Source organism: Cetorhinus maximus, chromosome 6, assembly GCF_964194155.1.
Source record: "Cetorhinus maximus chromosome 6, sCetMax3.hap1.1, whole genome shotgun sequence".
Lineage (NCBI taxonomy): Eukaryota > Metazoa > Chordata > Chondrichthyes > Lamniformes > Cetorhinidae > Cetorhinus > Cetorhinus maximus.
In genome coordinates, this window is record NC_135884.1 from 23,042,862 (window position 1) to 23,058,316 (window position 15,455).

The 15,455-nt window shown below is 40.4% G+C and overlaps 1 protein-coding gene across 1 annotated transcript in view; it reads left to right on the forward strand.

The window, feature by feature from the left end:
- slc6a11b (solute carrier family 6 member 11b) overlaps window positions 1–15,455 on the forward strand; it is a 177,158-nt gene that overhangs the window by 15,451 nt on the left and 146,252 nt on the right. The window contains exon 6 of the mRNA XM_078543413.1: window positions 317–449. Within this exon, the coding sequence (XP_078399539.1) occupies window positions 317–449 (133 nt within the window). The remainder of the gene's footprint in view (window positions 1–316; window positions 450–15,455) is intronic.

The window sequence follows — 15,455 nt, forward strand, 5'->3', positions numbered from 1 at the left end:
CCGCAGGAGATTTGGCAGCCCAGCCAAAGGTCCATTGACTTTCGGTGGGACCGGATGATCCCGGCAGCGGGCGGGGACAGAAAATCCCACCCAATGTTTCCTATGTTACAACTGTAACTATACTTCAAAAGTATTTCATTGTCTGTAGAGCACTTTGAGATGTACGGTGGTCATGATGGTCCCATTTATTTCCAACTACTTAAAACTTCTTGTCAAAATAGGAAACCTGGTAAAACGTATCTGGTGTGATTGTTGTGTGTAATGGAAAAAATTTGTTTCGAAAGGTTTTTAATGAGACATTATTCATGATCCTCAGACATAGAGTGCTTGGATTATCAAGTGGAATTGACCATATTGGAAGTGTCCGATGGGAACTGGCTCTTTGTCTTCTTGCTGCTTGGATTATCTGTTATTTCTGCATTTGGAAGGGCCCAAAGTCCACTGGAAAGGTGAGTTTCTTTATAATTACTTTGTAGTTAACACTTGAAACTATAGAAATATGGGCATCATTGGAGCACTTTTTAATATTCTGAATGGAAAAATCCAGTTTCTTCCTTATAGGCTACCTTCTAAGCTTAAACAGTCACTTTGTAGTACAAAACACAAATATTAGAGAAAAGAGACATGTTGCCAATCAACTCAATATCAGCAAATACTATGGCTTTATAAAAGTGCTGATCAGCTTTTGTCTTTGCTTATAAATTAGTTCTAACACACATAGAAATAAATTAGCATTGACTTTATGTTTAGGACTCTTTCATAATTTACATCCTGCATTACTGTCACTTTTAGGACTGCAGGAAGCCAGTCTGTACTGTATAATGAATTTGTGCACAGGTTTCTCATGGATAGCCTCTTTCCCATACTTAATGCTGCCACCGCATTTGATAAATCACTCACTCTTTAGCTGCAAGGGAAGAATTGTCAAAGATATGCATTTATTCACTGCTGTGAAGAATACTCTTCAGTGATCACAAGGTCAACAAAATATGTCAGATTTTCCCCTTTCCCCAAAAAGGAGCATTCCATTGCCACATGGTGTTTCCTCTCGTGGCCCAGCTAACCACAGGCAAACCTTGCTCACTGAAAGCAGGCATGTGAGAATACAAGCCAAAGTTGAAATGTTATCTCCTCAATCTCTGGCTTCTCTATTAACTCCCAAACTTAAATTGAAAACCATGCATGCACATTGTTATTTTGTTTATAAACCTCATTACAATGTATGTATCATAAAAATAGAAGTTATAAATCAAATGTCAAATGACAGTGACATTTAATATGAATTTGCAGCCCATAATTCACCTGATGCAGAAAGATGGAACAGTGTTGTGATAAATATCTTTTGCAATACTAACAATGAATTAAACAGTGGACTATAATGATGCAATTTATAAGAATAAAGCTTTGTAACTATTCTCATTTAGTCAAAACAACTTAACTTGACAGCAATACAAATGCAACTAGTTGTACCTATATGGAAGAGTGTAGGAGCCCTGATTTATCCCCAGCCCTCTTGTGTGTTTACAAGCACAGTCTCATACATGGTACATGTGTGTGCCACAGCAGCTTGTTTAGTTCCAGTAAAGAAAGCAGATTTAATTCTTTGAGGCTTCACAATAAAAAAAAACCAGTTTGAATGAATGCTGTAGCAGGATTAACATCAAACTGATATTTGTAGTAAAATCATGGCGAAGTTGATTTGAGGGCTGGCATTGCCTTTACTAACATTAACACTTAGCCGCCATATCAGTGATCAGAACCTGACACAGCACAGTGTCTGTGATCATTTGTTGTGTTACTTGCAATTCAAGAAATTACAAATGACCAATTTTACAAATATTTCAGTAGGCTCTTTCCTTCTTACACCAGCTAAGGTCCTGGCTGTGGTTTGTTCTCCATGTTTAAATTGATTGGACTTTTCATTTATAGTATCAATTTATCTGTGTTTCAGAAAAAAAAGTGCCTCTTCTGTAGATGCAAATTGTCCACTATTTACTGAGAAAAGCACTGTTTTAATGAACATTCAAAATTATTAAAAACATATTAATTACACCTATCACTGCCCCAAATACAACTGGGCAATAATTGTGGAAATGTGACTTTGAAATGTTTAATGGTCCACTGTTTAAAATAAAAATAAGCTATTGTGAACTAGATTGAAAAATAAACTCAAGCCACAGACTCCTTTTACCTTTGCATTTTGCCCAATTTCCTTCACATTAGAAGAAGCCTTACTTACCCTGATGCCAACAGCTTTGATTTTGTCATTGGCTGGGCTCAGAAGGATTTTCAAAAGCACACTATAACAAGCCTAATGCATTCAATGAGGCATAAAGGAACACTGAAGAAAGGAAAAGAGATGTGTGAAAAAAAAGGAATGAGCTACATTGTGATGACCTAGGAAAAGGAGCTAGGCAGCAATGATTATATCTCCTGAAGTGTCTTTTGTTTCAGTCTGCAGTAATAGCAAAGAATGGCCCTTCACGGAGAGGCATTAATAATAGGGCAAAGATTGATCTCTGTATTCACAGGAGGGAAGAAGAATGTTCATGAGATGCATGCAGAGTTTCTGCTCTCCAACCTTCCCTGTGTGAAGAATTAAAGCAGCTAGTGAATGATTTTTTTTTTCTGTTGCGATCTAAGCATTCAAGTCGGTCTCCAGGCTATTTGCTGCATGTCTTTGTATTTGTGGTTGGAAAGTTTTTCACATATATCTCAGCTCAGGAGTAACAGTAAACCGATAATCTGGATCAAAAGGCTCTGCCAGCCAACAACATCTTGATAACCTTGTACTCCACAGGTTCATCTAAAATGGAATAATCTGGCAAAACAATTATATAGATACAGACTCCTACAAAAAAGTGTCCCACAACTAATTATGTTCTAACTTGCAGAAAAGAACTTGGTAGGAAGTAAAGCAAATATATACCTGGAAAAAAACTGGAGCACTATGGGGAAAGTGTAGAGGAGTGGGACTAATTAGATGGCCAGCACAGGTAGGATGGCCGAATGGCCTCCCTCTAGGCAGTATAATTCTGTGTTGATTCTATGAAATATGGAGGCATACTTTTTCCTTTTTGGTTACATTGTACGAGGATTGAGCTGTGCAACTACGACGGCAAAGAAGGAGTAAGTCAGGCATCAAACCACAGCTTATGTTACACCAAACACTAGATAATGACATTATACTAACGGAAACATCCATCCCAATAGGATGCTCAGAAACAAACTACATATACTGCACGGCATCCAAATTGATGGAATGTTGACATTTTAGCATAGATCAGGGGAGGCGTTGTAATAAGAGGCTTATGCTGTCTAACTAATCCATTCAGTATAATAATGAATCAAAACATATTTCTTTATAAACCCAATAAATGCGTACAGAAATGAGAAAGTTACCTGTAATGTACATGAGTGCTCATCATGCACAGGGAGTAATTAAAGGAGTAACATTTTCTGAAGAAAGTGTCAATGGGTTTTTACATTAATTAAGGACAATGCAAATAAAAGAAAATTCAGGAAAGGTTTTGTAATGCCAAGATATTGGAGCTGTGATTTTCAAATCTTTGTGAATAACCATCAATTACTTGATCTTTGAAAATGTCAGAGGGTTTTTTTTTTGCCTGTGAAAATATATTGTCGTGATTGACTAGAATTATGCAATATCTTAGTGCTGTAAGAGTCAATTTATAACAAAGGGCAACAGGGCAAATGAGGGAACAAATTAAATATTGTTAGTGGTTTACAGAACTCTAACCTGAGAATGTATTACTTAAAGTAAAATCTGCATTCAGCAAACCCCAGCAAGTACATAGCTGTGAAACTTTGCAGGAAACTATCCACCACCATTTAACCAGCTAATATATGTTTTGATACATTGTCTGAACACAAAGGTGATATGCAGTTCCATTCTTTAGGACTGAAAGCTATTTGTACTAGATGGCTGTGAGGTTGGACAGGCTATATTGAGAGCCTTTGCTTGAGATTAATGCATCATTTCCTACCTCTGAGTCTTTGGTGTAGCCGTCAGCCTCACGCCGTAAATAAGGTTTTGCTGAACCTAGTGTTCACTCATTGAATTAAAGGACAGTTGTGATTTGTCGATAGTGTGCCTTTTTCTAAACCAAAGATTACACATAAACCACAGTTAAATGGTAGCATTTTTTATTGATATTAAAGCTAGGATTACTTTAAATGTTTGGAATAGTTGCATATCAAAATGTGACTATAAATGAAGAAAATGAGGACACATGAGGAAGAATTATGCAGTATTAAATATTATTATGATTACATTATTGTACTTCTAGGCTGCAAAAAATGCCTGGGATACAAATATTGCACAGTACAAGTCATCACATTCTGAATCTTGCATTTGATAAACGTTAATTTTTTTCTACACGATTGCCAGAAGTAGTGAAATCCAAATTCCGAATCACAATCATTAGATGTTGCAGTGGTTCCTCCCGTGTAGAGCTAGTAATCATTCTTATTAATTGTTGCCTGCGAGTTGAAGCATTAGCCTCACTATATAAGCAGCAAGATGGACTTGTTGCTATTTACAGAAACAGTTTCGATTTCCTGAATCTGCCCTTGGACTAATGCCACAATGTGTTATTGAGATAGGCTAATCAAGAGTCCAACATTTGTTCGGCATTTAAACAAGAGGTGCACTCTTATATAGCACTCAATAGCATGGTTAGAATTACACTGCCATGAGACAGCTCAGCAAATGTATTGTCCATTACAATCAATATTAAAATGTTAGGAAATCACCCAAAACCCTGTAAAAGCCGGAAATCTGAAATAAAAGCAAGGAAGTTGGAAATAGTCAGTAGGCCTGACACCACTTGTGGAGAAAGAAACAAAGTTAACAATATTTCGGATCGATGACCATTCATCAGAACTGGAAGAATTTAGAGGTGTAGCCTGTTTTAAGCAAGTGCAGTTGCAGGAAAAGTGGGGAGGGGGTGCGGGGGTGGGTGGGTGTGGAGCGGAGGAAAGAACATAAGGGAAGGTCTGTGATAGAATGTAAAGCAGAAGAGGTGAAATGACAAAAGAGTGGTCGCCGCTAGACAAAAGGCAAAATTGGTAAGACAGCTAGAAATGGTGGATGCCTAAGGTCATGGAATATTAGGAGATGTCCCAGAGACGAATTGTCTTAAGTGTCGTACAGCAATTTGTATCTTAATTGACGATGCAAATGACTTGTTATCCCTTTCTTTTCTTACACACACCTGGCTGGCATCCTATATTCTAGCCCCCATAAACTTGAGGTCATCCAACATTCAGCTGCCTGTGTCCTAACTTGCACCAAGTCCTGTTCACCCATCACCGCTGTGCCCGCTGATGAACATTGGCTTCTAGTTAAGCAATGCCTCAAATTTAAAATTCTCACCCACATGGTCTCACCGCTCCCTACCCCTGTAATATTCTGCAGCCCCACAACTCTCCAAGATATCTGCAACCCTCTAATTTGGGTCTCTTGAGCATCTCCAATTTTATTTGCTCAACCATTGGCAGCCTTGTCTTCAGCTGCCAAGTCTCTAAGCTTTGGCATTTCCTCCCTAAACATACCTGCCTCTCATTTGTTATTCCTCCTTTAAAATCCTCCTTAAAATCTTCCTCTTTGATCAAACATTTAGTCACCTGACTTAATGTCTCCTTATCTGGCTCAGTGTCAAATTTTGGTTTATAACTTTCCTCTGATGTGCCTTAGGATGCTTTATTATGTTAAAGGTGCTATCTAAATACAAGTTGTTATTATAACGAGTATCTGCACAGAATAGTCGCAAGTAGGACTTGTATTGCATGACTTCATCTTAGCTGCACTTTATAATAATTTTCTAAATCTTGAAATGTTAAAAAGGGAATGTATTCAGAAAATACCAGCAGTCAAGTGGTTAAAGGCAAAGGAGAGTCAAGGCGGAGTGATTTTTATTCAAAGTATTTACTCATTTTATATTTAAAAAAACATGTGCTCATAAAATATTTGTTGATCTTTCACTAAATGTTTACCTCCATGGAGCAGTTTGATGGAATTTGAATTTCTTCCCAGCTTTTGTTGGTGCAGGCAGAGATTAATACAAGAAAACCATTTCCCCAGCCTGCTTAGTGGGTGTTCTTAAGCAATGTGTTTCTCTAATTGAATAGTTTATGATTTGTTTTCCTGTTTTCTTTGGTTAAGCTCTTTAGTCACAAGTTTGGACAGTGGCCATAGCTAGCCCTTAGAGCAGAGCTTTCATCCTCCCTTCATTGCTTCATCAATGGGAGAGCATTACTTCTTTTTATGGGGTGTCTATTTTTTTTCTGCTTGGGATTTACCTTCAGATTAGCATAGCTCACTGAGGTGAGGCTCGGAAGGAAAGGTTTCCTCTCATATGTTAGCTGAATCAGAAGCGTAGACTTATTCCTTCAGAATGGCGCCATTTCTCATCATGACAGCGTAGACGGGGACTCCATTCTGTTCTCTTCAACCTCTTTTTTTTGACAGTGTATTCAGTTGAACACGGATCCATATAATCAATCAGGAGAGTTTTCCCTTGATAGCAAGTGCCTTAGACTTTTCTCATGGTGGACTCTAGCAGGCAGTTTCAGTGGCACTGCCACCTACCTGGCATTTTGTGTATCTTTCACTATTCACAGCAACCTCTCAGAATAAACCATTCAACTGACCACATGGATATGTAATTTGAGCCAGAAATGGAACCACAACCAATGATAAAAATAGGCTGAAAATCCCTGTTCAAGCAGGCGAGTAGGGATTGAGTTACATCAATTGAATATTTTTTTCGTGTTGGAAACCTTCTCTGAAATGCTTTTGAATACTTGAGTCCTGCCAATAAAGACAGGGCCCAGCTCTGCCACAGACTTGACAGGCCATTCAAAAAAAGCTGACTAGTGCCAAAATGAAGTTGATCTCCAGTTTGTAGAGTGCAAGGTCAGGACATAGATTTTTTTTTTTCCTGATCAGTTTAGTTAGTGTACTTCACAGCATTACCAGTAAGCAATTGCCACCAGTGTTAACCCTGGCAGCAAATCGATTTTTAGCTAATTATATGAGCATCAGGTAAAAGTAAACCATAAATCATTATGTACCTAATGTACTTAAACATTGTAAGGAACAGGTGCCAGGGTCTGAATGGTCTACTTGTGCTCCTATTTCTTATGAAACATCTAGACCAGTGTGGTCAGTTAAAGTGATAGCTGTATCATTTCATTAAAATATTGGATCATTACAGCTAAAACAAAACTTAAATGCCTCCTGTTATTCTCTTTAGGTGCTTGTTTTATAGCTCTGATTTCTTTGAAATAAGAGGAAAGGAGAAGGTTTTTCTCTTCAGGATAGTGCAGGTGGACGAACCTGATTCATTCAGTCAGAAAAACATGGTTTCCACCAGCCAGAGGAACTGCACTGGGCCTAACAAGATCTTGGCCACTTTTTAAAGCCTCTTAAATGGTACTTTCAGATTGAAGACAATAGCAGATTTTCTTTTCATTACTTGAAAGTTTCTTCCTTCTTTCAATCTTTCTGAGAGTGCTGATTTTATACTGGGCGTTGGTCCCAGCAATGGCAGCTGTCACTTTTACCTCACTCAAAGTTGATGCATGTGAAGGCTTTGCTAATTTTACTAACAGTTTTTTGCAATGATTAAAAAAAATCATTTTTATAACAGCTCATTTCAAAGCAGTTTCAAACATTATTTTGAAAAACGAATACTTGCTGCCTAGCAACCACAAAAAGAATCACATGGTAAATAGTCATTTGGTAGGACATAACTTGAGTATTGCTGATAAAAGAGACATTTTTGTCAAAGCTTTTCATCATGCACTCATAAGGGCAATTCACAAGAAAATACCAATGTCAGGGGAAACAACATATTTATACTGTATGAGAAGAGAGTGCCGATTGGTTGGCAAGTGGACTCTGATTGGTAGAGATATTGCCATGGAGAATGCATCAGTGGATGGTAACTGTAAGCTAACTGCCAAGCATTGTTTAAAATTTAAACCAGGCAGCTTGCCTCTGATTGCTCAAAACATTGCCCTGGGGAATGAACCAGTGAACGGCTGTCACTTATTTTGTTTAGCTGAAACAGGTGGAGTGTATGTACATGTTCTATCTTCCTGCAAAGAACAGGGCCCTGAATTAATAATATGCAGCTCCCAGTACATGCAAATGCACCACACAGCCAGCCCAACTGACAATCTTAAATTGGTTGTTGGCGTAATTCTTAGCATACTGATGGTTATTTAGCAAATGTTGTCCAATCGCGGAATCACATCTAATGTTGGACACTGTGTTTTGAGTTTTGCAAGCACAGGCTGGTTGAGAACGATCTGTACCCTTCCCGTTGCAAACAGTGGAAAGGACATGCTGTTTGATATGATCCACTAGTCTTTAGAATGTACGGCCTACATACTTAGCACCACACTGGCACTGAAATTCATATACCACATTACTCATTTGTGTGATAGGCAGAATGTCTTTTTAGCTTGACAGCAGCATCCTGTTAGTGGCAAATATCACTCATGTTGTTACTGCATAGCATTAGCGTGAAAAAGCTAACTTTATCTGTTGCTAAAATTTTTGAGATACCTTGCTTTTCCAGGGTAATCTGAGGTAGATTGGGCATTTTTCAAGGGCCAAAACCTTGGGCCCGTTCATGAGTTTGTGCAATATACAGCATGAAATAATCTGATCAGGGCAGCCAATATCCCGCAGGATGTCTTTGATGCGCCCTATTTCAGCATCAAGCTTGCATGGTGACCAAATAGCTCAGGCCCTATTTATGAGGTTGCCAAAAAAGCCAATCTTATAGCGTGTGGTACTGTAAGAGTCCCAACGCAGGTATTGGCCAGTGAAGGTGGACTTGCGGTAGACTGTGGTGGAGAACCCCTGGCAGATTTCATAACTAGTACATCAAGGAATTTCCTGGTGAGTGCAAGATGAAAAGCTTTGACAAAAAATGTCTCTTTTTTCAGCAATAGTCACATGGCACTTGAATTTTTACTGTCTCATGCCATCACTGTAACATTTATATATCCCTAGCATGAACACTCAGATGCGTCATTGTTCATTATTATTTGCTGCACTTTCTACGATCTTCTTCAAGCTCCACCATCCATTTAAATTAAATGGGATTGGTTTTCACAAAGTCACAACATAATTACAATGAGGGAGCCACTCTGAAAACCTTGTATGCTGCAAGTGAATTTGCGGCTGCAAGTGAATTTGCGGCTGTAAGCAAAACATTTCCAGGAAAAGGTGTTCCAATTAAAGTCATGCAACACAGCAAACATTTGTGCCATGTGCAGGGACTGGAATTAATGTAAAAAAACACTCATGCACATATTTTATATGGATAAGCTGTGCAATGGGGAGAGGACTAGCAATATCAATTCTGTATGGGAGCAAATAACATGAATTGCATATAGACCATCATTATATTGAGGAATTTTTGTGGTTTGACCAGAAGCTGGCCCAATGCGTTCGGTGCATGTGTGCGTGACCACTCAATTTTGCTTTTGCTCTAACCATTAGCATCATTCTGGCAGCCCGCAGATCCTTGTAAAATAGGGGATATTTATAAAATGAGAAATGAGACAGTTGACATGCCTGATTCCCTGAGCATGAAAGATCATCAGACTTGCCTGCTGCCTTCAGTTATAGAAATCAGTTCTCTGCTGCATTTTGGAAATTGTGGTAATGATATTTTTTGAAGTTAATCTTGTCCAGCCAGCATCAGAATGTACCGATAATTCAGCTGTCATGATTTTGCTTGTTGCAATCGCTACAATTTGCTGCATGTAAATCAGGTTGTTTCACTATTGAGGCAGCGTAGAATTACTGTCAGTAATCATATGATGCACACTAGAAGGCCCAGGGTTTTATGTGCTACACATTTGGGGGTGATATGAAAAGAGTACAACTGTTAGAATTTTAACTGAATGGACCAAAGTAACAAGTTTGAGTTTTACATCAGTCAAGCCTTTATATAGGGTTAGTTGGGTATCCTGTAGAACAAACATTTCCGTGGTAGTCAGACTGATGCAGAGGCTCTGCTGCCAATATTTATTGTAAATAATGCCAACAGAACAGGAAACTGTGGACCATCATTGCATTTTGTAAATTAACCAGCATGAAATTCAAACTGTGTAATATAGCAGAGACCGTACAGAATGTAAGTGATTTAGTACGCATATTTTTAGAATTCAGCACTGTATAAAATGGTAGTCTAGATGTACTAGACTGCCTGAAGATTCGCTGACATTCCAGTCCTAATATTAAATGCAGCCTTACAGGGGGAATTTATATGCAAAGGAACATGGCCTGTTCTGCCATTCAGTGAGCTCATGGCTGACATGTACCTCAACTCCATTTCCCTGCCCTTGTTTTTTACCTCTTGGTACCCTTGATAGCGTTACCTATTAAAAATCTATTCATCTCAGTCGTGAAAATTTTAATTGTAGCATTCAAGGCCTCAGGGTCAGTGGATGGGGGAAGTGGTGTGGGTGGGGGGGGGGGGATGGGGGTGGTGTGGGTGCGGGGGGTGGGGGTGGTGTGGGTGGGCGGGGGCTAGGGTGAGAAATGAAAGCCTTGCATTTATATAGTGCTTCTCACGACCACTGGACATCCCAAAGCACTTTACAACTGATGAAGTCCTTTTGAAGTGTATTTACTGTTGTAGGAAACACAGCAGCAATTTGCACACAGCAAACTCCCACAAACAGTAATGTGATAATGATCAGCTAATCAATTTTTGTGATGTAGATTGAGGGATAAATATTGGCCAGGACACCGGGGATAAATCACCTGCTCTTCTTTGAAATAGTGACATAGGTTTTCCATGGAAGTGGGTTCTAGATTTCCATTAACTTCTTGTGTAAAAATATGCATTCTAATTTCACTCCTAAAGCACCTGCTTCTAATTTTAAGATAGCGCCCCCTAATTATAGATCCTCCCAGCAGTGGAAAGAGTTTTTCTGTATCCACCTTATAAAATCCCTTCATCATTCCAAAGACCTTGACTTGATCACACCTCAACTGTCTAGACTCAAGGAAATACAAACCAAATACAGACAATATTGCACTAGTGTTGGTAGTATAGGATTTCTTTATTGAGTGTGAAAATCTAACTGTGGAGGTTTATTACTCATGAGGCCATGTAGATGACAGAATGAAAGCAGAATCACAATACCTTCAGTGGCTTCATAGGTCAAGTCAACATTTAAGTGAAACACACAGAACAAGAAGTGCATGGGTTTATTGCTGGTCTGTGCTGAGGTAGCAGATGTCTGCTAAGTTGGTGGTGAGGGGCTGCGGTGGGGTGGGTGGGTGAGGGCCGAGGGGCTGGGGTGTAGGGGGCAAGTTGGTTTGGCTAGGATTTCTGCACCAATTTGCAATCCTGCAGGAAACTATACATGTGTGATTTCAGATGAAGTCAGGACTGGGCTTTGTTGTGACCTTAGTTCACCATCCCAGGCAATGAAATAGCCTTGACAGTGCTCCCTATCCAGGCACTGAGGATTTTTCAGTGTTTCAGTACCCTAACTGGAGAAGAAAATAGAAGTATGAGAAAAGAATGTGCAAGACAGCATCAATGTGCGAGTGGGGATTTGTTTATTTTAATCTAAAATAAATCATGTATCAGCACATTTAAGTGCTTAACTGATAATTAATAGTTTTACAGTCTTTAGAAATAATTATCACCTTTTTATTTTGCAAAAAAAACTCACTTTGTACACAAATGTTTATTGCTTTAAGTGCTCCCTGGTTTAGTCCTGCAGTATATGATTTCTGTTCTTAATTAAAGTTTCGCTAATTAATTGCATGCAAATATGAGATTTAATTGTTTAGTCCAGTAGGACTAAAGAAGTCAAATCATTTGCAGTGTTTTGTTGATATATAATTGATCATAACAGGCAAGCTTTGAACAGAACATTCAGTGCTAATACATAATTAAGTAGGATGAAGTCAGAATTATGGAGAGTTTAACTTGCCTGAAGCTAAAATAAAACTGTTGCATGAGAAAATGAACAATCATTTAACTATCAGACTGTTTTTCATCACTTAATTGTTTATCTGGCAAGGCCCCAGCTTCTGATTTGTGTATTGAAGAATGTTTCCATTGTTTTGACTTCCTTATGATTATGCTTACTGATTTTTGTTTTATTTTCTCCTGAATTCAGTCAAAAAAACAGGCAAAATCAGCAGGGAGGAAATCTTTTGTTAAGCATCAGTCATGTCCAGTTTTGGGCACTCTACTTTAGGAAGGGTGTCAGAGGTTGGAGAGCAGAAGAGATTGGCCAAAATGACAATGGGGATGGGGGACTTTAGTTGTGAGGAAGGAATAGAGAAACTGGAAGCTGGATTTTCAGCTGTTGGAGGGGTCAGGATCGGGTGCAGGCATGATTTAAAAATCGCGCTCCGCCTCTTCCGGAATGCACTTCAATTTCCAAAGGGAGGAACAGGGAATCTGCTTCTCTCTAATTAAGGACCCATTAAGCTCCTTGAGGAGATTGTTCATGGACTGGGCAGAGTGAGGGTGCAATTTTCAAAGGTGATTCCATGAACCTGAACGGTCTGCTGCATGTTGGTGCACAATTGTCAGGTTCAAAGCAGGCCAAAAGAAAGTGGTTTTTTTATGTAGTGAGAGGTGTTGGTACCTTGGGGTGGGGGCGGGGGGGGTCTTGCAGTTTTTTTAAGCTTTTATGCCCCTGGCTCTCCGAGGTGCTGTCTGCTCTTGTTGGCAAGGCAACAACAGGCCCAATCATGGCCGCCGCCTGGCTTTGCTGCTCACGTTCTGCAGGAAGTTCCTGCTTCCTGGAAATGCTCAGCTCCAGTAATTGTCTACGAGCTCACCTCCTGCCCAATTAGGGCATTTACTTTTCAAAATAGCCTCGCGTTCAGCAGAATCCATCACAGCATATTAAAAGGAAATGATTCAATATTTGAAAATGAAATTAAATGAGTTTGGAGAAAGAGGAGGAAAATGGACCCATGTGGCTTGATCTTTTAGAGGGCTAGCGTGGGGGGGAGCAGTGGGCTGAATGGCCCCCTTTCCTTAAGATTTAATAAGGGTGAAATTCAACATTGGCAGGGGTGTGGAATGGGTAGTAGTTGACCATGTTACATGTTTTTCATGATCTAAGTACATCAAGGTGAAAATGTTGTACATTTTGTTTTACAGTAACCAGTTCAGACAACTATTATTGTGGCTATCTAGGAATTGGATTATCTCATTTTACTTGCCCCTTTATATCAATTTGTAAGTGGTATTGAATAATTACTGGGCCAGAGCAAGACAAATGTGATATCAGTTTCAAAAATTACCTCTGAACATCTGCCAAAAGTGATTTCCTATCACATTCCCATTGGTGTTGTATGGTCATAAACAGTGTGAAGTCACTAGACACAAATTTGCACAGTCCGTCAGACATATTATATGTGGTTGATGTGGACTGATAGTCAATAGAAGACATTTGCTGCGGCTATTTTGGCCTTCCTGTCTTGACCCAATTATTTTGAGTATTTTGCCAGCAATATTCGGCCATCTTAGAAATGATAAGCTCTGTTTTCTTAAAAGGGTTCAGCAGTGAAGAGAAACGAAGACTCACATCTGCTGTCCTATCTTATGTAACACATGATCACGGCTGCCATTTTTAAAAACTCATTATTCTCACCATGATTTCAATAGGAAAATTCAGGAATAGATAGTAATTCCACTGATCCACAAATTAACACGCAACACTAGAAAAAAAAATTGGGACAGGATCCGTTTGGTGGAACATGGGTCTTTTAGAATTTCCTTTTATAAACAATGAAGATAACTCTTTTGGTATTGACAGATAATCATGCTGCCATGGCATATTGCCAGTAGTGGGCGCCTCTAAGCGGCCGCCCACTAGATGAAACTGAGGTGCTTAAGGGCCACTCCCACCACCGCCACTTTTCCCACATTGGGGGGGGCCTGCCACTGCATGGGGAGATCACCAGGTAAACTCTGATGGCCTCGCAGGTGGTTCAGAATGGGTGGGCCCCTCATTTTGATACTCCATGGCCCACAGAGGGGGCCTCAGAGGCTTCACAGTGACAGCATTACAGACATAACACGATCCCCGCTCCCTCAACCATGATTGCCAGAGTCTGCCTGACCCCTGCTTCCCCCAAACTCACCACGTTTGAGGGCAGAAGGCCATTGAGGTGCCCTGATCTTGAAGCTACAGCCTCAGCTCTATCCACCGGTAGTGCTGCCACTGCTGAGCTGCCAGTTCTATGACTGGGATGAAAACAGAAATTGCTGGAAAAACTCAGCAGGCCTAGCAGTATCTGTGGAGAGAGAAACAGGGTTAACATTTCGACTCCGTATTACCCTTCTTGCGGACTCGAAATGTTAACTCTGTTTCTCTCTCCACAGATGCTGCTGGACATGCTGAGTTTTTCCAGCATTTTCTATTTTTCTCTCAGATTGCCAGCATCTGCAGTATTTTGCTTTTATTTCTGACTGGTATGGCCTCTCTTGGGGGTGGGCAGCCCTCCTCAGTTGGACGATGTCCCAAAGGCAGCCTGTTAATTGACCACTGCCAGCAATATGTCGCCCCAGGGCTCCACTGCCTGCCGAAGGAGGGTTAATTTTCGGGCTTGGTGGTGGGACCTGACCATCAAGGAGAAAATTCGTCCCACAGAGACTGAAAAATACTCTTTGGGCTGCATCTTCCGGTCAGCAAGCAGGGGGGTGGGGCCCACTCGCCAATGCGTAAAATGACACGGGGTGATGCCGGTTATGCGTCCCGATGTCACCCCGCATCATTTACATTCTCAGGTTGGCAGGAGCACAGCCGACCTGTCAACGGCCTATTAAGGCCATTAAAAAAGTAATTAAAATCATTAATGGACCTGCCCGTCCAACCTTAAGGTTGGCGGACAGGCCGGGAGCCCAGGCGGGCTTCTGAAAAAGCATGAAACCCCATCCACGGGCGGGATGAGGTTTCATGAGGGATTTAAAAATTTTAGAATATTTTAAAATAAAAGCTATGGACATGTCCCAACTCATCTGACAGTGTCACATGAGGGGACATAGCAGCAAAATTTTTTTCTCATCTTTATTTAATGTTTCAAACCTGAGCCGATTTCCCTGACGCAGCGCTTTGTCTCAGGGAGATCTGGAAGGCCTGCCCAGGTAAAATGGCAGCGCGCCCCTGAGGAGGGCGCCGATCGGGAACCCGCCCGCCTGCGCCTGCTCCCGCACATTCCCCCTAAAGGTGGGGGAACATGTTGCCCTTTATATATTTTACGAGCATACATATGAACATATGAATTAGGAGCAGGAGGAGACCACGCAGCCCCTCGAGCCTGCTCTGCCATTCGATAAGATCATGGCTGATCTGATTTTAACCTCACATTCCTGCCTACCCCCAACAACCTTTCATCTCTTTGAGTAGGAGGAAACTAT